Here is a 23,299-nt window from a genome sequence, read left to right on the forward strand (position 1 = left end):
ATACATACATACATGCATACATGCATACATACATACATACATGCATGTATACATACATACATACATACATGCATGCATACATACATACATACATACATACATGCATGTATACATACATACATACATACATACATGCATACATGCATACATACATGCATGTATACATGCATACATACATACGTACATGCATACGTACATACGTACATACATACATACATACATACATACATACATACATACATGCATGCATACATACATACATACATACATACATACATACATACATACATGCCTGCATACATACATACATACATACATACATGCATACATGCATACATACATGCATGTATACATACATACATATATACATACATGCATACATACATACATACATACATACATACATACATACATACATACATACATACATACATACATACATACATACATACATACATACATATGGCAAACGCCTCAAATTTTCGAGATCTGTCATTGTGGACCTGTTCCATGGCGTAACACTCGTGACATTCCAAAGCCCAGAAGTGTGAGCAGCATTGTCATCAGCTTCCCAGACAATGGCTCCGTATGCTTACCTTGAATCGGGTACTCCGCGATGACCATGAACGTCTGGATGCAGCTCCATGACCTCACACAAAAATATGACATTCGTCATCGGCGCTTTCACAAAGGCTCCGCTTACAGTACTCACGCCAGCCGCTCGGCGAAACACATGTGCTTAGATAATAAATACCCCATATGACGTACGACAAAGGTGTACCAATACATGTTCAAAAAGTCACAGTAGATTTCGTTACCCGCCGGGGTGGCTCAGTCAGCTAAGGCGTTGCGCTGCTGAGCACGAGGTCGCGGGATCGAATCCCGGCCCCGGCGGCCGCATTTCGATGGAGGCGAAATGCAAAAACGCCCGTGTGCTTGCGTTGTAGTGCACGTTAAAGAACCCCAGGTGGTCAAAATTAATCCGGAGCCCTCCACTACGGCGTGCCTCATAATCAGAACTGGTTTTGGCACGTAAAACCCCAGAAAGAAGAAGTAGATTTCTTTAAGACTAACAGAAGATATACATAAAATCTGTTGATAAGGAGCACATTTTTCAGCTACCACATTTGTCTTCACGTGCGTTGCCCAAGGCTTATATATATATATTTTTTAACAAGGTTCTCTTGGAAGGATCACTTAGTGTTGTTTTGTAGAGTCAACTGGCCTACTAAAACTGTTGGCTGTATATGTAATAAAGATTTATTAACGCAATGATAAGCCTTCCATGCATGCAGTATGAGCTTTACGCGCACACACCCGTTGTCGCCTCTAATTTCTCATAACGCCGACTCACGACCACGTTTGTCAAGCGAAGTTTCGCCCCAAGCGGAGTAGCTGGTGACCGACGCACTGCAGTTGGCACCTCTAGAGCGCCTCACAAGAATAATAACGATCACGACGGTGATGCTGATAAAGGGCTCTTCAGGCACTACGAACCTTTCCGGTGATATGGGCTGTCCTCCCGAGTGGGTAACCCTGCTCCCCAGGATAGCTTTGTGCGCACACCTCAGAATCAGATACCACTGCTAGCGAAGGACTAGGAGCTGGGGCTGGTGGCTGGGCCTGCAACTGCCCTGCACGGGACCGTAGCAGAGGCATAAAAGAAAATGATTAGCTGGGCAAGTTGGCAGGAACTTTGGGCACAAGGCAACTTTAAAAACAAGGACAGAATAACAACATGTGATGGCACGAGCGCTGACTGTCAACGTAATGTTTATTGGGAAAACAGATATTGGAAAATAGATACAGGCACGTATGTATACGAACAATAAATGCCAAGCAGCGAAACCATAGTGTCGCAGGTCGGAAAGAACGAACGCGTGGCATTGCGTACTTTGCATCCTTCTGAGGCATCTGTGCCTACTATTGAACGCCCAACAATGGCTTCGTTTTGAAATTGCGGTGGCGACTTGTAAGTCAACCACAAGCCGGTTGTGTGTCTGGCAGTCTAGAGAGAAAGGATGTTGGTCTGGAAGGGGGAAAGAACAGGCATGTTGCCTGCCTTCACCTGTCTCCCCTCTTTCTATCCGTAATTATTATGTATATAGGTTAATCAAGGATAACTGCTCTTCTGCTCATCGTACTGAGATGGTAAGAAGCGTTATTCTAAGCTTCACCAACGAAGTTTCATGGCGTTCTGTTCGCGTTATTTTTGTGTCATGCGCATTCTCAAACAAATGCAACTCAGTAGAAATATTGTTTCATTTTTTTTGCATTCAGAAAAATATAGCACAAATATATTTTTATGCTTATACACAGTGCACGAACAAAACTATGATTTGATTTATATCGATTCTTAATGTATGCTTTATGAATATCTCACAATTTTCCGATGCGTAAAATATATCCATAATTTCCAAGTACTTTAGTTATCCTACGGCCTGTCTGCTGCCTAAGGTGATACTGGTATTCGCTTGCAGCTGAGCACTCCTGCAAAGTTGTCCCCAGAAAGTTAAACAGACATGGACGTTTGAACATCGGGTTTCCAATAGCTATACATGCTGATGATGGCGTGATCGCTGGGCAGCAAAGTTGATATCAATCCGCTCACGGCCGCCGCCTTTCTATCTAATCTTAGTTTCGACACCTCAGGACGGGCTTTTACGCCCAAAATCATCCATCAGCAAACAAGCACGCCGCCACGCTTTTAAAGCAGCACTTTACGATCGCAGAATCTCTTTACTTTCTTTGCCCGGCTTGGTTTGCGCTGTTTTTATTGCGGTAGAAATTATATGGACAGTTCAGGCGCATTTCTGCCTTCGACGTCGCCGTGATATTCCTGTTCCGTATAAAGTCCAAGGGCGATAACATCGTCGCCGCGTGCCGTATTCCGTATGTGGGAGGGAGTCCGTGCGAGGGTGAGCTGACGATGGCGGCTTACTCTCGCGCGCGCGAGGGAGGAAAGCGAGGAGGAAGCGCGCCGTCTTCCGTCGCGCGCAAGGCACCAGGGGGGCGGGGCTTTCTACTCCGGCGGTGCCACGCGCGGTGCCGATCTTGAAAGCGATCTGCGATGAGGACAGAGTGCGCCCATTGCGGATGCCGTATTTACTCGAAAATAGGCGGAGCACTAATATATAGGTCGACCCCTATATATTGGGCTCTCCGAGAAAAAAAATTAATCTATATATTAACATTATTAATATATATTATAAAGTATATTATATAAGTATATATTAATATATTAATATACAGGGTGTTTCAGCGAACACTTTCAAAAATTCTTAAAGGTTGCCTGTGGCAGATAGCCCAATTCTAGTTCATGAGCTGGTCAGAGTTGCTGTTGGCCAGCCCTGTGAGACGGTTTAGAGCCGCAGCATTACAGCTCCTTGCGTCAATGAGAAGACCCAGAATTTTAATTGTGTCTACTCTGGGTATGACCCGTCCTGTGTTGTCTGTGATTTTAATTGGCAGAGTTTCTAAAGGCGCAAGGTTCCTAACACCCTGCCTCCCCTGTCTAAAGAGCAGCAGCTCAGATTTACTAGGCGATAGCCTGAGTCCGGTGCCCTTAAAGATGGATTCTGTGGTGTCTACGGCTGCCTGTAGTGTCGGCTCTAGTGCAGCGAGTGACCCCCTGGGGACCCACACGGTGATATCGTCAGCGTATATGACGTGCATCGAAATGCGGCCGCCGTGGCCGGGATTCGATCCCGCGACCTCGTGTTCAGCAGCCCAACGCCACCGCGATCCCGGCAATGGATGCCCAAGTGGCCTTGTACAGTGTTATGAACGTTGTTGTTCATAATACTGTACAAGTGATCAGAGAGAAAGAGAAAATGAGAGCGAGAGAGAGAGAAACAAATTGTAGCAGCACCAACGATGCAACGCGCAGAGGTACTGCCGACGCCATCCGCGCTTCTCCGTTTCCCCGTATTATCGCCGAACGCTCGCGGTGTCCGTGACTACAGCAGGCGCCTCTGGCGGCGGCTCGGCCGAGCTCCCACCAGCTGCGCGCTACTGCGCACGCGCCGTGACGTCATCCCGGCGTGTCGTCTGCTGCGCGCCGCCCGTACGCTGTGCATAGCTTTCGCCCCACTTCCCCTACGTGTGCTCGGACTGAGAGTGCTTCGCGAAGCGTTCCCCGATGAAACGGACCACGATAAAATGCTCATACACTTCGTATAAGTTAGCATCACTTGGCATTACTTCGTATAACTTAGCATCACATCGCATAGCCAGGGCCAGCTAGGAACCGATCAGCTCCGCTGTGTCTTTAGCTTTGCGCCACTAGTGCAAGCTACCCCAATCTTCTTTCTTTGATTTAAAAAGACGGTAATGCCTGCCGAAGCGAACATTCTCATTTTACAGCGAAAGCTGTATATGGCTAGGTGATACAAAAAACCGTTCGTCCCATGTTTCGATAAACCTCTCCATTGGCTTGCTTTACCATGATTGCTTTCGTGGTACATACCGCTCGTTTATGACAGATTTAGCCAAAGTGAAATGTCCTTGCAGTTAGTATTTAAGCTGCTGCAGCTTCTGTTAAGCTTAATTATTATGTTTGGGGCTGATGTAGTGCTGCGAGAGATTCAATTTGGGTCGTCACTGTAGAAAAAAAAGCAATTGAGTTTGCAACTTGCGATAACGTTTCGGAATTATTTGTATGCAAGGTAGCACAAAACCTGCTGAACAGTAATTTAACAAGGCTCTCGTCTCTTCTCTTGCATCTGCAGAAAGAAACGAGACGCAAAGATTATGTTTTTATAAACCCATTCTGCAAATAAAGGTTTTGCTCATTCATTCATAACTAATTTACAGTATGAGTTTCAAGTCATACGAATATATTGCAAAATGAGCTTCTATTCGTATATCTCATTTAAAATATTGTATGTGCATTTTTTACAAAGGATTGTTTCGCAACTATGAAAGTGAGGAATAAACAGAATTCTTATAGAATTTAGCCCCTGGTGGCAGCAACTGTAATCGCGATGCCAAGAATTTTAAGGTACATTTGAGTAATTCAGAATTTCTGCGCAGGGAATCGATTCGAAGATGGTGAAGTGTAGTTCTCGTTAACCCTCGTTTTCTGGGTAATTACGGTCTCATTACGGTGTGTCACTGCATTGCTTCATTGCTAATCGCATTAACGTTGAAATTCATCCTGAGATAGGTTCTGTCGGTATTTTTTTTTTATGTCGGGAGTTTACTCTGCCAGTACAGCCCAAATAAATATGTTTTTTTAATGTGCCGTACAAGAGAGAGAAGAACTTTATTTATTTCCGGCAGATTGCTGGGCTGGGTTCCCACCTAGGAGCCAGCGGAGAGACCGTGTCTCCCGGCAGCTTCCTCGGCCTGCTGGATAGCCCACAGTTGCTGGTCCAGGCCTGAACTGAGCAGCGCAGTCCCCCAACGCGCCCGAAGGCCCTCATTGGAGGCCGCGACCCCAGTATTGCTGATTAATGCTGGACATGCCCATAGGATGTGATCTAGTGTGGCTCTGGTGTTACAATACTGGCATAGATTGGTTGTATATAATTCGGGGTATATATGGTTCATGATGACAGGGTTCGTGTATGTTCGTGTTTGTAGCTGCCGCCATTGAACGGACTGGGCCCTATTGAGCTTGGGGTGAGGTGGTAGATACTCAAGCCTTTGCATTCGATAATGTTGAGTAATGTCACAGAATTTAGTGAGCCGATCGTCCCATTCCCACACCACCGCGGAGGTGTCCGTTCGAGTGGCTGCTTCTTCGAACCCGGCTCGGAACGTGAGACCTCGAACCACGTTGTGCGCCACCTCGTTTGGACTGAACTCCGGCTGATCAAGAGGTGTGTGGGCTGGGATCCAGAGAATTTGTACGCATTTGTCTGCCTCATAAGTTTTGCCTGTATTAAGGATCCGCAATGCCTCAGGGGAGATTCTGCCGTTGGCGTAGTTTCGCACGGCCGTTTGAGAGTCGCTGATGATGTACGAGGCATTGGTGTGAGCTATCGCTGTGCCGTACAACCTTAAAAAAGTTTCTAAAGGCAGCGTCAAAAAATAAAATAAGGATCCTGTATTCCATAAAGTTATTACGCTACAACTGCAAGTAAGAACAAATGCCAGCAAATCGCAATGTTGGACATTAGAATTCGCGAAGGCTGCCAGCCATTGTGTATTCGGCTTAAAACAAATTTCCTTACGGCAATTCTTGTTGGCATTTTAAAAATATCCGGCTGTGCTTCCACAGCCTTCAATATACTTCATACATAAAAGCTACCGAATAACACCCATAATTTGCATCAGGAAACAAATATGTCGTTAATACACGGGAAATGTGCTCTTAAGAAACCAGTATGCCTCCCTCCCAATTCTTGCCAATAAAATACGTGTTACCATTGTTTATTTCTATCCTATACAAGCTATTCAGACAGAAGAAGTCAGATCTACAGGCCCCTGCTCTAAAACAACCGAGCTAACTCCTCTTGTACGATAAGTATAGCAACCATGTGCACATCTATACCGAAGGATCGACTACGTCGACCAGTTCTGGTGGTGCGGTGGTTATACCAACGCGAGGAATAACACTTCAATTCAAGACATCGCATGTCACGACGTCTACGGCGGCAGAGCTAACGGCTCTGCGTCGTGCACTGGAATTCATTAATTCTAAAGGACCTAGAAAATGGACTCTGTTTTCTGGCTCAAAACCGGCATTACAGTCAGTTCTCCGACGCGGGTGTCATGAAAAGCTGAGGTACGAAATCGTGAAACTTCACCACCACGGCCAACAAAAAGGCCACGAGGTTGTCTTTCAATGGATACCTGGTCATTGTAGAATCAGTCGCAATGATTCCGCAGATAACGCTGCTCGCACATCACATCAAGAAGAGCACAGCGTTCCCATTCCGCTTTCGAGGACAGACGCCGCAAGACAGCTTCGACACCTGGCACGCAGTCTCTCACTGACCTAGTGGAACTCGCCAAACTTAAGACATACACGACTGCATCGATTAAACCCCTCACTGCAACTCCGACCTCCATTCGGACTTCCTCGACGTGAAGCTTCGCTTCTCTGTCGCCTTTGGTTAGGAGTTCCCTTTACAAAGGCATACTCTACATTAACTGGAGTGACCGACAGTGCAGCATGTGAGGTCTGCGGCACCGAAGAAACTATCGATCACCTGCTGTGCCACTGTCCACGATATGCCTCAGAAAAACAAAAACTTGCTAACGCGCTACAAAAACTGGACAATCGGCCGCTTTACGTGCAGGTGCTGCTGGAACATCGCCCCCATCGCTCGTCGGCCCGCAAAGCGGTGAAGGCACTTTTGTGCTTCTCGAGGACGACGGGCTTGCGTGAACGTCTTTGACTAATAGTGCAATACCACACGCGTCAGCGAAATCACCGCTAATTTCCTTCTTTCGTTCCCTCCTCTCTCTCTCTCTCTCTCTCCCTGTCATCTTTGCGTACCTCTTTCCCGTTCCCCCGGTGTAGGGTAACCAACCGGTCGTTATTCTGGTTAACCTCCCTGCCTTCTGCCTTTCTCTTTCTTCCTCCTCCTCCCTCAGTCCCTACAAACCTTGTTATTCTTTTTGCATTTTTGTTAGTCGCTAGCTCAATCAACCGACTGCTGCCACAGTGCACTGGGCTCGGAGACACTACGCATTTTGGCCCGTCTGCGAGGACGGTAATTTATGAGCGACGTTTCCAGTGCCGTTCTTCAGACCCTTGTACAACTTTCAATAACACGCGTAAGCTCTTCGCAGAGACGGCAGACGGGTGCGCGGAGCAAGAATAGAGTGGCTCAGTCTCGGCCTTCGATTTTTTGCTCGACTGGCACTGAAGACTCACTCTTGGCTCCACCGTCCACGGCTGCTCGCCTTTTGTAGCTAGGCGCTCGCTTATATAGCTTCTGTTATATATTATGCATGCTGAAAACATTCCATGTATACTTCATGTGAACGCCACAGCAGTTTGCGATACCCCTGAGCTTCCTCCCTTATCCGTCTTAGTGAGGTATAACGTGGATCTGCTAAAGAATAGCGGAGGCGAAGCGGAGTTTGATCGCGCTCTTAAAAACTGACAAGCGCTTAGTCAGCTGCATCGCAGTTGTCCCAGATTCCTGAAGGGCGCAGCTTATCAAGGTCCGCATGGAAGACGGAATGCGAAGTTTGATACACTACAACCTCGCGCATCTCTAGACAAAACTGGGAACCCTAAATGACATAATCGAGCATACTGAAAGAGTCGGTTGACATTTTTTTTTTTTCGTGGCAGTGCGTGGTTTCCACTGTGGAAGCAGCCATCGCACGGCTCGGCCATCTTTTTTTAAATGTAAATACACGCTTCTAGTCTGTCAGGCAACCATTGTGCTATTTCCAGCGTAAAGTTCAGACAACAGACGAGACAAGATAAGACAGCGTCGTTCTGTTGCCTCGTCTTTGCCCCGGAAAATGGCACTATGTATAAAACCAACAAGCCCGACATAACGTTCGTGAGACCGATAATTGCATAAACGTCATATTAAGTGCGCTGTAGAGCGCCACGGAATAATTTGAGAAAAGGATGGTGACAAATTAAATGCCGTTAATTTTATCCACAATAATAAAATGCTCAGGGGTGGTTTAGGGCAATCTTGCATAGCCAATGTGAAGATGACAAAGATAAATACAAATACACGATAAAGCGATTAAGGTCGTTTACTGTTGTGTGCATAATTGCACACTGTGTGTAGATATAGCGATAGTGACTATATAATATGATATTTACCGTCCCAAAGCACCACATGGGCTATTAGAGACATGGAAGAGGGGGGTAATGCGCACTTGAAGTTCATAATTGCATTACGAAACGCTCAACTCGACGCATAGAAGTAGTAGTGTGGCTTTTACGCTTCCACTCTGACCTGCACTTCGTCTGCTCAAGCTATGGAGCCTATACTTGCAACGCCGTTTTAAAACGGCGTTGCATGTAGGCTCCCTAGCTCAAGCATACTTTCCCCGTCATTTGATTTCCATATATAGGATATCTAAAACTCCTCATGGCAGGATGGAAACGGTCCTGACGAATGGAAAGTAAACCGCCTGGCGCCACTCTTGAAGCAGGGCAAATCCTAACTCGAGCTCACCTCTTACCGCCCAATAGCGCTAGCCAGCTGTGTAGGCAAGATAATGGAACGGATGCTCCTTGGCCGCCTAGAATGGTACCTTGAACACTACAAGATTTATCCGAATTCCATGGCTGGTTTCCGACGTGACCGCTCTTCCATCGACAATGTAGTTGATCTCCTTTCGTATGTTCAGCAAAAGGTCGCGTAAGCGTTTATCTGCAGCTTTATTCTTAGATGTGAAAGGTGCATATGATAACGTATTACATGAGGCCATTCTCGATGCTCTTGCGACAGTTTGCCTAGATGGTCGAGTCTTTTTGTGGATTGCAAGTTACCTATCTGCAAGATCATTGTTTGCGTTAACTGACGATGGTCCGACTACGTGACGCTATACCAGCAGAGGCGTTCCTCAAGGCGGGGCTCTCAGCCCGACGCTATTCAACCTCGCTCTTCTTGGACTTGCTGAATACTTACCAACTACCATCAAGATTTCAATATACGCAGACGACATCTATGTCTGGACTTCGGCAGTCACACGTCCTCAGATACGTGCGCGGCTTCAAAGAGCAGCAAATTTGACAGCGAGCTACTTGTGTAAACAAGGTCTTAACATATCACCAGAAAAATGCGCACTAGTGGCATTTACTCGCAAACCAATGACGCCTTATGTCATCTCAATCAATGGGCGGACCATTTCCTATGTCAGAACCCACAGGATTTTTGGCGTAATCATTGACCGAGACCTCTCTTGGACCCGCACGTGGCCTACATGAAACGGCGCCTGACAGCAACTTCCCAGTTGTTTAAATACTGGACAGGAAAAACGTGGGGGATGTCAGTAGACGCAATGCTGAAACTCTACAGAGATCTCTTTCTCGGTTTTTTAAAGATATAGTCTACCTGTACTGAACAACACTTGCAAGACAAATATTCGTGTTCTGCAGGCAGAACAATCTGAAGCACTCAGAGTTTGCCTTGGTTTGCCCAGATGCACGTCAACAGAGGCAACTATTGCGATTGCTCGGGACCATCCGATACAAACTCACATTACAGTGGAAGCCCTGAGAACGCACATCAGACATTTTGCACATGCCCCCTATCACCACCTTGCAACACTACCTTCAGACAGGCGCCAAGCATCGTTCTCTAAACCTATCATCAAGTACAACGACAAACTTCCCTCGGGCTTCGCCGCTGCATCTAAACCATCGATACCCTCTTGGTGTCTTATTAGCCCCACAGTACATCTCAATGTACCAGGAATCAAGAAAAAATCTGAGCTGTCGTCACCTGTGCTGAAGCAACTGTATCTGCTTCTTCTACACGAGAGGTATGTGGACAGTGTACATATTTATATTGATGGTTCCACAAACCTCCAGTGTTTGTCCGGTGCTGTGGTTGTCCCAGCAAGGGCTATTACTATTAGCTTCAGGACTGACCACCCAACGACATCGACATTTGCGGAACTAGCTGCTCTTCACGCTGCACTTCGTTTCGTTAATCGGGAGCCACCTCGACAATGGTCAATATTCAGTGACTCAAAGGCAGCCCTACAATCGGTGCTATCAGCTCTGCGTCGCGGGCCATACGAACAGCTCGTATTCGATATTAGATACCTACTCCATACATCACATGAGAACGGACGCCACGTGACATTTCAGTGGCTTCCAAGTCACTGCGGCGTGATAGGGAATGAAGACGCCGATAATGCCGCTCGGGCAGCTCTTGACGACACACAGGAAGAGGCCATACCACTCTCACGGTCCGACGCAGCCAGCAGACTTCGAGTGCTTGCGCAGGAGATCACGCTCTCTCTATGGTGCACACCAAGCAGCCAGACCAACCGGAGCAATCGTCAATACCACCTGCCCTCTTTGATGCATTTCTGTATGCCAGATGGACTCCGCCGAAGAGATGCCACTATGCTTTATCGCTTATGGATAGGAGTGGCATTCACGAAATCTGATTCATTTCTCATTGGAATGGCCGACAACGCTTTTTGCAATGCCTGTCTTTGCGAGGAGACGCTAGTACACATTCTATGCGACTGTCCTGAATATAATGTTCAGAGACAGTCCCTGGCGTCCGTTCTAGCGCACCTTGACAATAGACCAATGTCAATTGAAACGATTCTCACGTGTCGTCGACAGAAGACATCGCAGCTGAAGGCGACGAAGGGACTACTTAGGTTTTTAAAGGAAACGGGCTTGGACAAGCGGCTGTGACAATGATGTCACGTACCACGCAAGAGTGACGGACTGTGACTGACGATGAGTGTGCTGTGTTATGTGCTCTCTCTCTCCTCCCCATCTTTCATTCCCCCTCATCCCGCTCCCATGTGTAGGGTAGCAAACCGGTTGTGCTGAACTGGTTAACATCCCTGCCTTTCCTTCTCCACCCTTTCCTTTCTTCCTTTAGGATATAACAAAGTACCTCATATTGTATGTGCCATAAAAGAGCAAAGATCAAGTATCTACACAATCCAATACATCTTGAAATGCGATATGCGAGAAATTGGCATATTTATAAAAGGTTGAGGTCAGCGCAGCGATAGCAGTAACCAGTGCAGCACGTCTGACTAATAAGATACAGTAAAATAAAAGAGATATGCTACGGCTGCGTTTAATGTGCCGAATGTTAATTATCCAAGACGGATGTGAGCAGTCACTCATAACTTCGACTTTTGATATTGCTTCATAAAGAATTAGCCTTCGCAGAAAGACTGGCTGGTTGACGTTGCAAGCAAATGATCATGCAATGGACATTTCGGTACGAGCCCATCAGTTCTCTTCTGACGGCGTCCGCTTTCAGAAGGTCGCATCCTTGGAGTGAAGAATCAGGACATTCATCATACCTAACAAGAGATCTTATTTGTCCGTTCGTGTATTCCTTCGTTATCCTGTTTATATTTTAGAACTATGGCCTTGGTGTCTGAGTAGAATATCCCACTGATTCTCCAGGCGCCTGCATGTCCGTTGCCTAAATAACATTGGAACAAAACTGTGAGTGGGAGAAGTAAAATGAACGCTAACGAGATGGCAATTACACGTCCGAAAAAAACACGTACCTAAGTAAAATAATTATAACAATAATAAAAAATGGCGCAGTTTCACCCGAAAGGCGAAGCATCAATTGCGATAGCAAATTAGTAGAGAGTTATACGGAGTAAGGATAGTAGTTTTATCAGCTATATAAAATTGGACATGCAGCAGCACCAGCAACGCGCAGAACTGTTGCCGACGCCGTCGGCGTTCGCACCGAACGCGGGCAGACTGTTGCCGGTGCCTGTTGCCGGTGCCTCTGGGGGCGGCTCGGAGGTTACTGATAAGTGGTTCTTGAGGGAAAGGAAAAGGTTGGCGCTATCTTGATGATAAGTGGTTCTTGAGGGAAAGGGAAAGGTTGGCGCTATCTTCTGCAGCCCTTGAGGGAGCACGGCTCAGGGCGCTATCTTCTCGTCGATGATAAGTGGTTCTTGAGGGAAAGGGAAAGGTTGGCGCTATCTTCTGCAGCCCTTGAGGGAGCACGGCTCAGCGCCAGTCGAGCAGCGTCGGAAGTCTTTACCACCTTCTCGCCTCGCAACGTTTTCATATAATTACGCATTTGGTGCTGAAGCTAAACGTCGCCTCCCCTCCCTCCCTCCCTCCCGTCCCCCCACGGCCTTTCGCGCGGCGGAAGACGTCGCGTTAGCTCTCCGCAGTGCGTTCGCTCCCCGTGAAAGCACGCGTCCCTCGAGCACATACAGCATACGGCGCGCGGCGACGATTTCATCGCCGTTGGACTCTACACAGAACCTCACGGCGACGGCGACGGCAACGACGACGCCAACGGCATAAATCCGCTTGGAGTGTCCATATAATTGCTATCGCAATAAATGTTAGCAGTATCGCCCGAAAGGCGATACTGCTAACATTGACATTGACATTGACATTAACATTAACATTGACTAACATTGACATTGATAGCAGAGTTTAGCATTGCGCACGAACTCCTCGGACGCTGTTCCGACTACACACAGGTGCGACATGGCGCGACGAAGCACGCGTTACTGTATAGTTACTGTATATGCAGTAACTGTAATTGGTCAGAAAGAACCCCTTGTAGTTTCGTCATTGGTTATCTCCAATGACGAAACTACAAGGGAGTGGCTGAATAAACTTTCAGAGACCAAGCTGTTAAGCTGGTAATGTGGCTATACGGCCGACATACATAGTCGACTTCATGCTCCGAATGTAATATGAGGAAGCAATAGCGGCGGTTAAACCTCCCGAGCAGACGAAAAATAACGAAGCCGAAGTGAATGGTTACATGGTTCACAAATTTCTTTCTTATCGCAATTCAGCTTGGCTTCGCTTCTAACCAGCCACAGAGTCGTTAAATCGGAAAAGAGGACATTGCGCCCCTTAAAAATTATTCTGGCGTATCCTTTCGCAAACTGGTTCCTCTATAAAAAAAAAAAAAAAAAAGGCGACGAAGCTTACAGAAGCGTTTTCCGTACGACCCATATAGAGCGGTGCTGGATAAGGTCCACGCAACCCACGCAATGCAGAACCTCTGACCCCTGCGCTGCTTCTCCGGCGCCCATACTGCGAGGAGTTGCAAAAAAGCCGCACTGTCGATGAAACTGCTTCATCGCGCGTACTACGGGGCTATAGCGTGTGGGGTTTGCGTACGTGCAACGGATCTACTGTAACGTAAATTCAGCAGCAGCCCACGAGGGATCGTGATCGATACGGAGAATCCGTAGTTTATTCCATTGCACCTTCTTCGTCGGATACGCGGTTGGCTTAATCGCTCGCCACCACACCGGCTGTGTAAATCTCGAAACGTGGGCCTTATATTCTGCGAGCCGCATGTATATCGCCTCTATAGTGCCGTACAGGAAGGAAGGAAGGAAGAAGGTCGCTCTCCGGAAGAAAGCAAGGAACCGACCGACCGCCCAGCGGGCCTTTCTCTTCTTCCGCCTGACTCTTCTGCCCTCCCGTAACACCTCACGAGCTTCGGCACCGTGCATGGGCCTCAGTGGCACAGAGAGCGAGTGGCCTTTTTTTGAGACACGATGCAACAATCTAAGCACCATCCGTTTTCTTTTCTTGCCTTTCTTCGCATACTGGAATATGCGCACGCCGTGTATGCGCAAGCCTTTCGCGGAGGTCACGCTCTCTTTTTTCTCCCGCGGCAGTTATTTTAAGCGCACCCTCCAAGCACTCAGACAATCGGCGAAAAGCCCAGCGCACTGCCAGCTGTACGGTCCCTGGAGTACTGCAGCCGGCGACCGATGGCTCGCTGCTGGTGGTTGTGGCGGCGATGGTAGTGCGCGCGTGCGTGCATTGTAAAGAGCTTTCGTGCTCAGCAGCGGCGAGATGAGTGCGCGGTGCAGGAAAAGGCAATAACCGCCTGGTCGCGAGCGGCACGCTTTTGTACCGAATGCATCTCTTTGACCACCGCGCCCGCGATGCTTTTGTTCCTGGAGTGCATACTATTTATACGCGAGGGATTTCTAGTTCGTTTCGTTTAGTTTTACGCCCACTGCTTGAAATACGATGCGGAGGAGCTTTCTAAAACGAAAGGAAGGAAGGAAGAAAAGGGAAGGAGGGGGGGGGGGGGGGTTAATAATGCAAGTCTGCCGCCTGGGAAATCTTTGAGAGGGCAGCACGGTGCGATTACGGACATTTTTATCTCGGTCACTTTATCGAAATATCTTTATTACTCTATTCTGGAGCCCGTTCTTATCGTACACAACTGGCAACGCGCTGAGTGATGCTGGCGTTGACGAAGGTTAAGTGCCATTCAGTTAAGCGAACGTCAAGCGTCACTCCGCGCAGCCTCCGAATAGGTTCCGCAGGTTGGTACGCAGGTTGGTACGTCCATTTAGCTTCACAACAGTTCCACGCCAGACATCTAAAAAGACTATCCGCCTGTACGACAAAGCCAACTATCAAGCTATAAATGACGAGTTAATTGAGTTCCTTCCTTTTTTTTTTTTTTGAAGCTAACTTTGAGAACCGAAGCTTTAATCACAATTGGATACTCTACAAAACTAAAATAGACGAGCTTGTAAATAAATATATTCCTAAAATAACTTTCCGCACTAACTCTCAAAAGCCACGGTTTGCAAAATCACTAAGAAGGTTAGAAAATAAAAAGAAGCGGCTTTATGGTGCCGTGAAACTGAAAGGCAATGCACGCGTGGGGAAAATACTACGCGCTGAGAGTACTTACTTGGAAGGAATTCGCTGCGCCAAATATTCATTCTTTCATGTTGACCTACCTAAACTATTAAAAATAATCCTAGAAAGTTTTGGGAAGTAATTAACCCTCACAATACCCGTGATGCCCCCATGTCCTTTTTTATCCCCCCCCCCTCCCCCCATTGAACCGCAAATGCCACCTATTGTGTTCTCTGCCTACGGCATAGCATCTCAGATTAAAACTATTAAACTCTCCTCATGATCCGGCATAGATGACATTACCTCACAGTACTTAAAAAAGACTAAATGTATTTCTTCGGCCTATCTATGTTTATTATACTCAAAGTCTCTTGCTACTGCCAGCTTACCCGAGGACTGGAAAGTGGTAAATGTTCTTCCAATCTACAAAGCAGGTAACAAAAACCCGCCATTGAACTACCAACCCATTTCCCTAACCAGCATTCCTTGCAAGGTCATGGAAAGTTCACTTACTCTCATACATGAATTATCTAGACCCGATCCAGTTCTTTAACCCTTCACAGCATGGGTTCCGCAAAGGTCTGCCATGCAAAACTCAACTGGCCACCTTCCTTCACAAGTTACACGCTAGTCTCGATCGCAACGTACAGACAGACGCTATCTCCTTGAATTTCGCAAAGGCATTCGACAAAATAGCACACAAAATACTAATACTAAAGCTTCGCCACTTCGCCACTTCGCCAATATTCTTGAATGAATTAAGGCATTCCTGGCTAACTGCTCTCAAACCGTTAATAGTAACAAAACCTCTGATTTCCTCCCAGTAATCTCAGGTGCACCACAAGGATCCGTCCTTGGGCCCCTTTTGTTCTTGATTTGCCTTAACGATTTGCCTTCAAACGTATCAACTAAGATCCGTATGTTTCCTGACGATTGCGTCATTTATCGCACTATCAATAACGCCCTCGACCAACAAGCGTTACAGACTGATCTTAACCACGTCTTAAACTGGCGCTTAACCAATAACTAATGAAGCTTAATCCTAATAAATGCAAACCTGTAACCTTCTCGCGCCATTCTAACCCCCTTCGTTTTCTGTACAGAATTTCTGCTGTTCGCGTAGAAGCCATTAACTCGTTCAAATACTTGGGTGTAACCTTATGCAGTGACCTGTCCTGGCGTACTCATATTACTAACATCATATCATCTGCCAATAAAACAATTGGACTCTTAAAACGCAACCTTCGACATGCCCCCATACATGTAAAACTTCTAGCTAATAAAACGCTCGTCAGACCTAAGCTCAAGCACGCATACGCCATTTGCATACGCCACTCATAAGTCTTACCTCACCACTGCTCTGGGATCAGTTCAAAACCGCCCTGCTAGATTCATCCATTCCACTTATCAATACCACGTTAGTGTATTATCTTGAAAAGCAGAATCCGGCTTATCAAAGCTCTATTTTCGCCGTCGCATTGCCACGCTGTCCTTGTTCCACAAATTATTTTACTGTTCTCTCGGCCATCCACCTTACATCGAACCCCCTGCCCGCATATCCCTTCGCGTCGGCCATGAACTTCAAGTGTCTTTCTTCAAGTAAATCTAACCTACTTGGACATAGGCAGTCTGGGAGTGTCTGTTCACGTATTTCAAATTCCACTAAAATGCTTTACTATCTAACACAGAAAGGAAGTTTCGCTAGAAGATAAAGTCACACTTTACTTATTTGAAGATCGATATTGTTCTCTAATATGAATAATTTTTGAATGTTTACATATTATTTAGATATTTCATTCTCTTGCAAATGCTTACCTAAAAAGAATACAGCATTCTACGACCGCAGACCATCCCCGCTCTACTAAAACCCTTATAACCGCTGGCTGCCCGTTTCGCTTTATTTGAAACAAAACCGGCGAGCGAAATAAAAAGAAATGACGGTGTTTTTTACTGTGAAAGAATAGTGCTGACACAGTGAGTTCAAAGCTGAAAGAATCGCTGAAGTCCATTGCCCCTCTCTCTCTCTCTCTCTCTCTTTCTTTCTTTCTTTTTTTTTTGTAAGTACATGTTTTATTTCAGGCATGTATGTTCCCCCAAACAGGCTTCCGCCGAACACCTAAATTAATATGCTATATATATTGTTGTGAAATATATAGTAAGCATTTGTTAACACAACTTCTGCAACACTCCTGTAAAAGAAGCAACAATTGCACTTGAATTACGCGTAAATATTTTGGATTGATTCTTTTCTTAGAGTGTGTCTCGGAAATTGTGATTTATGCTTTTTACGTAGAGTCACGGAATAGTAAATATTTTACTGAAACAATTTTTTTGTTTGTTCGCGACATTTTTTTTTAATTTCAGTTCGCAAATGTCTGCTCTTTATCGCTGACGATAAATTGTATTTTATTTGTTTTGAATGCAGCAAGTTTCATTCAAATTGGCTTAGTGGCTGCCAAATTTAGGCACTTTTGCGTTTCACGTGCATCTGAATGCGAAGAAGTCTGAGTTCATCTAGCTGGCTAATTTTAAGGCATGTTACCAGACACTACGGCGCATGGCGGATGACACAAAAACGCTGGCTGTGTCTCCACTGGCTTTCCTCGCGTCGTTTTTGTTGGCCCTTCCAAATTTCATTTCGCAGCGCCTACAATTACTATCGTAGCTTAGCGAGCTATCCAATTGAGGTGTGCAAACGGTGCTTGGCTTTGGTATTATTGCACGCGGACAAGTACACAGAAAGCGGTGGCAATTTTGTTTTGTCTAGTGAAGCATCCAAAACAGGAAACCGTCGGAACGCGCGGTGTGTGGAATGCAATGCAAATGCGTTGACAGGAAGTCGCTACCGGAAGCATGACGAAAACACTGCTTTCGCAAGGTTACTTTTAGAGGGCGCCTATAATTGTTTCCAGTGTTGCGGCTAAACTGTGAAAGGTCACGTGGCGTAGTGTGGCGCAAGGTTTGCAGCGCGTTAGTCCCAAACGCATTCCTATGTGTGTAAAATGGGAAATCGTGCAGCAATATAGAATGGAACTCGCTAAGGCAGTGACACGTCGACTCGGCACAACAGCAAAACGCTGTCGCCGATTTGTAACATTTGTAAGGGTCGTGCGCAGCTCAGTTTAATTAACCACCTCGCGATCCCTCTTTCTGAGCAGCAAGAATTAACGCCTACAAACAGCTGCAGCACAAACATCTGCAGGTTAGGGAAAAGCAAGGAGTTGTAGCTGGTACATGTACAGTTTAGCGATCCCGGTTTCGTCCTATGTTGGGAAGGAGCCGCGAATAACAGCGCTGGTCGTGACATCTTGTGGCGGTGTACTCAGCCAAACCATGTGGGCTTCTTATTGCATTCCTCGGTTTTGCACTCGTAAAAGGATTTTTTCGAAAAAATATGCAAAATGCGAAATTCCTGACGCGTGCAAAATTGCGAAACTCCTGATACGAATGTGTAGACCTTTTCTGTGCAATGCACTATTTCAGACCCTAGATTTGGAGTTAGGGCAGCTTTAAGTGAAGTTGCTCACGTGTTAGAACCACAAGCAGATGAGACTAAGCTAACTGTTGGTCGTCTTTCGTTTTTTTTTTTTTAATTGTCTAAAAGAACTTGCATAAGTCGATGCACTTTCTGTAATTGAGGGGTTACCAGTGCAGGGTATACATGGACGTAGGGTACACGCGCTGCACCTAATGCTACACTCCATCTTACGTTTCATTGTTCAGAGACGTAAATAATTTAGCCATACGGCTCGAAGGTGTGAACAATACTCGCCGCCGCCAAGTATAGTGCCACGCAAAATACAACAACGTACTAGACCATTCGGATTACGACGAAGATTCACCCACGGCAATCATCTCTGCTGTTTCTATGTTGTTCGCATTACCGCCACAGAAGTCCGCGTAAGCGGTAACGCTGAACTTTTACGCATACCAGAACTTTTGCGAAGGCTATAGCAGTGTCCCTTACGGTGTCCCGCAACGTACTAGCATACCAATTTGAGAGTGCAGGCAGCACATTCATTGAGAATTTTTTTTATGTTAACAAATGTGACTGGTCATTAGCTTTCATTGGAACTCTTGCACATATCTGGATCAAATGTTATCCGTGTGATAAGCAGACATCACACGGAAATGTCAACGACCAGCAAAAATTTACACGCCTCCCCCTGGTCCTCACTTATTTTGAACAAAAATGTATACCAACAAAAAGAAGGGCAAATAGGGTGGAGAGGAGTTGCAAACGTCTTCATTAGAAGCAAAAAAATCATTAAAAATGTAATTACGTATACACTGTAAACCGATTTGCAATCTCTAAGGTATTTTTTGTTTACGACATTCTTACACCTGTAAGTGTAGCTGTGTGAGTTACACGCCAATTTACATCCGTTAGGAACAGCAAAGGTGTAAATTGGTAAACAGCGTAGATGTAAAGAACTGTCAGCATGTGGTGAGGCGTACGGGTTCACGGTATAACCGATCTAGCTTGAATGACCACATGTGGTTGCGTCAGAATTGGGCTTGCAATGGAGCCCCCTACTTAACGGAATTTAACGCATGCGTTATTTGCAAACTAATTAGGTTTAAAAACACCTCGCTTTAGAAATTTGCACGACTTACACGAGCTGCTAAATTCGGAGCAAACTTAAATAAACAACAATGCCCGCTTTAAAACATATCCATAAAAAAACGCGATAAATACGTTTTCTTGTAGAAATAAGACAGTAATTGAAAACTTCATTCTCTCTTTCGTTTAACTGATGTGAAAAAAAGCCAGCCACATGCTTATTTTTATGGCTCCCAAAGTACCGAGCATTTGGGCCGTAAATTAAAAAAAAAGAAATTACCATTGCGTGTGTATGGCCTTCCGAACCATTACGCATACGTCCTCTCGGTAGTAGTGATGTGTGGAAAAAAAAGAACTTGACTCAACGCTTTGGTCATCAACAAGTGAAGGTGTGAGTGTCTTGGCTAAGAGCAATGAAAAAAAAAAAAAACACGTGCATGTACTGCTTACCTCCACGCGAAAGTATAGGGAGTGTTGAGCAGGTGACCTTAATCGTTGAAGGTCCTACGCACTCAGCAGTAACGTATACGTAGGTTATTAAATATGTCTTCTTTCGTTCTTTCTTTTTTATAAAATTTCAACAAAGATAGTCGAAAGCATTAAAAACACAAATTCTCTTCTTTTCTGTTTAAATTGTCTGGGGCTCAATGACGTGGCGCCTACATATCACGATCGTATCCCGTACTGCCCTAACTACTAAAGTGTGGAGTCTCAATGACCATCAGTCCAACCGTCCCTTGCGTTGCAAGATGTACTATTTAACATTGATAGTCATTTTGATTGAAAAAAAAAACAATAGGCAGAGTGATAACATGTCGCGACGTTGCTTAGTTGGCAGTTGTTGGTGTGATAAAAAGAACTGAGACGATTCATGGCACGAACACCAGTGGTGCTGAAGGCCGTGCTATAGTTGAATAAATCGAACTGACCTTATGAAGATTCAACCATAGCGCAGTTTACCACATGAAGTTGCACCACCACTTTTGAGAGATGTAGACCAATCATCTTGCCATGGCGCCCGATCCATTGGTCTGTATATAAGGTCAATCAAGTAAGATATGCGTGGGTTTAGAAAAAAAATGTCTCAACGGGTTCACGAGCCCCGGTAGACCAACACGATAGCGTCCCGAAAAGATACGCCGATATCCTGAGTCATTACAGGCTGGGTAGGAGGATCCACCGACCCCCGCATCCCAAGCTGACAAGAGAAGAGGCAGTGATGTTCCGCAAACTACAGATCGGCACATTCCCGCACGAAACCCTGCTACACGCCATGTATCCTCCGAGCTATACTCCAAAATGCGCCTTCTGCTCTGCGCCCAATACCCTCTACCACATGATATGGGAATGTGGACAAGACCCATCGACACCACGCATCACCGGACCAACCGTCGAGCAGTGGGAGGCCCAGCTGACAAGCCCGAGCCCTGAAGACCAGCATCGCCTGGTGAGCAGGGCCAAGCTATCGGCTCAGGCCCACGGCATCCTGGACTACGGACGCCGCCCACCTCCGACGATTTTACCGTCTGCTCATTTCTGTAAATAAAGTTTATTCCTCCTCCTCCTCAACGCACAAATGTGTCAGTGATCAAAATCTTGCTGACTTAGATTTAGGTGCATGTTAACAGACTTCCACTTGGTACAAATTAATCCGGAACACTCCGCTATATATGGCGTATCTCGTAGCTCCAGTGTCGTTTCCGCAATTTAAAAAACCTCGTGAGTCACCAACATGTTTTTTTTTTTTTTGTTATCATGCACAGACACCTGCGGAATAGAATGGGCAGGTCGATTGTTATTATTGATTGTTATTATTACGTAATGGGAAATTGTTGGAAACTATTTTACCACCTGCTTCCCCACTGTACAATAACTTGTTCAATAGTTAAAGAGAACATGAATAAACGTACTCCGCTACTAAAGTATAGTTTTCACAAAAATGTTGCTTTTTGTTGTTGACGCGGCACCGTTCACAAGTAGTTGCTTTCGTGAGTTCTCGCTTAGTATATTGCCGCATTACTTGTAAATATGTCAGCTGTAGCCATGATGGCTCTCTCGCGTATGAGCTATTCTCCCTCTATCGGCGGTTTGCGTTTCGCCATGACCTCTTATAGAAAATCTATGTTGTTTGCAGAGTACTGACTGTCTTTCGTAGTTCCACTTACGAGATCTTTAGATAAAGGATAGGAAAGGCAGGATAGGAAAGAGAAGAAAGAAGAAGCCACGTGGTTCCATTACTTCACCACCAATGAGCGCCATCCTCCACAAAATAATACTACATAAATTAACTAAAGTCGACACTGAAGAAAGGTCTCTTCTGCTCAAAAGCAGATTGCTCGCGCGCATCTGCAAAGGTTTAGTGCACCCGGTACAGGAGTGAACAGTGCAATTAAGGCTTAATGTGTATACTATTGCGCCAGCTATCGACGTCACTGCTTCGCATCATAGGCGAAACTGCAATGTTTCTCCCTATCCTTCACAAGGTCTCACCTTTAGGAATCACGGAGAAGAGGACGAAGAGCCTGATAAAAATCGCATCCCACGCACCGTCGTCGGTCATTGCTTTGGCTCGGCGATTTCCAGCCTCCGTGCAGCAGCCGCAGAAGCAGTAGCCGATGTCGTCGTCTCCTTTGTTGGCTGTGCGAGAAAAAAACAACAACAATCTCGGCAGCACCGAGGCGGCTGATGACGACGGGAAAGTGAACGGCGGCAACCGCGTAGCGCGGCGAGCCGGCCCGGAATCCGCACCTCTGGCCTTGCAACCCTCGACGTTCGCCCCACGCAGAGGAAGCCTGCGTTAGCGCTCTCCGTCGGATATGGGAACCCCGCGAGGCGATTGGAATACAATTGGGACGTGGTGCTCACGCCTGTCTTCCTGAGTGTGCGTGTCTCTGTCTATCTGTCTGCCGTGCTGTGCAACCTCTGCAAACGCGCCGGTTTCCTCCCGTCAGTTATCCCGGTAATCATTGTTGTGGTGTCCTGGCCTACCCTTTGTGTCCTCTCACTCGCTCAATTTCACTTTCAACTTCTGTGCTTTGTGTGCAGCACGTAATTAAAGTGACACATAAAGGGAAGTATTACGTCAAGCGAGACCAGAACACACTTTCGAAATATACCGTGTAACTACGCTCATATCGCTTTTATTGGTCATCCTTCGTGAGTTATGAGATGTGACGAGAGAAAGCGTGGCTTAACCATTTCGAGGCTAACGCGATTAGTAAGGGCAGCCGTGAGCTCGCAGTGAACTCAAACACTCGCGCTTCGCCCTGACGCTAATAGTGCCCCCATCCGCTGCTCTAACTCTCGACCTTCTCGCATAGGTCAGCCGCAAACTTTCAACTCAGAATCACACTTGTACTGCATAAGCGCGCATTTCGAAGGTTTCCTGTACTAAAGAGCTGAGAGAGTTATCTCAACGATAAATCGGCGAGCCATCGTATGTTTCCTTTAAATGATACTTGTTTATACGTGCGGAGCTG

General features: G+C 46.1%; 1 protein-coding gene across 2 annotated transcripts in view; it reads right to left on the bottom strand.

Moving 5' to 3' along the window:
• The window catches only part of LOC119446111 (uncharacterized), a 31,607-nt gene extending 8,909 nt beyond the window's left edge, over positions 1–22,698 (bottom strand). Inside the window, exons 1-3 of one of the 2 annotated variants that reach the window (XM_049663909.1) lie at positions 22,569–22,698; positions 22,311–22,457; positions 1,498–1,634 (exon numbers count right to left, since the gene is read on the bottom strand). In XM_049663909.1, coding sequence (XP_049519866.1) covers positions 1,498–1,634; positions 22,311–22,380 — 207 coding nt within the window. In that variant the 5' untranslated portion in view covers positions 22,381–22,457; positions 22,569–22,698. The other variant, XM_049663910.1, reaches the window with a different exon arrangement.
• Between the last annotated feature and the right edge of the window lie 601 nt (positions 22,699–23,299).

Source organism: Dermacentor silvarum, chromosome 3 (assembly GCF_013339745.2).
Source record: "Dermacentor silvarum isolate Dsil-2018 chromosome 3, BIME_Dsil_1.4, whole genome shotgun sequence".
Classification (NCBI taxonomy): Eukaryota; Metazoa; Arthropoda; class Arachnida; order Ixodida; family Ixodidae; genus Dermacentor; species Dermacentor silvarum.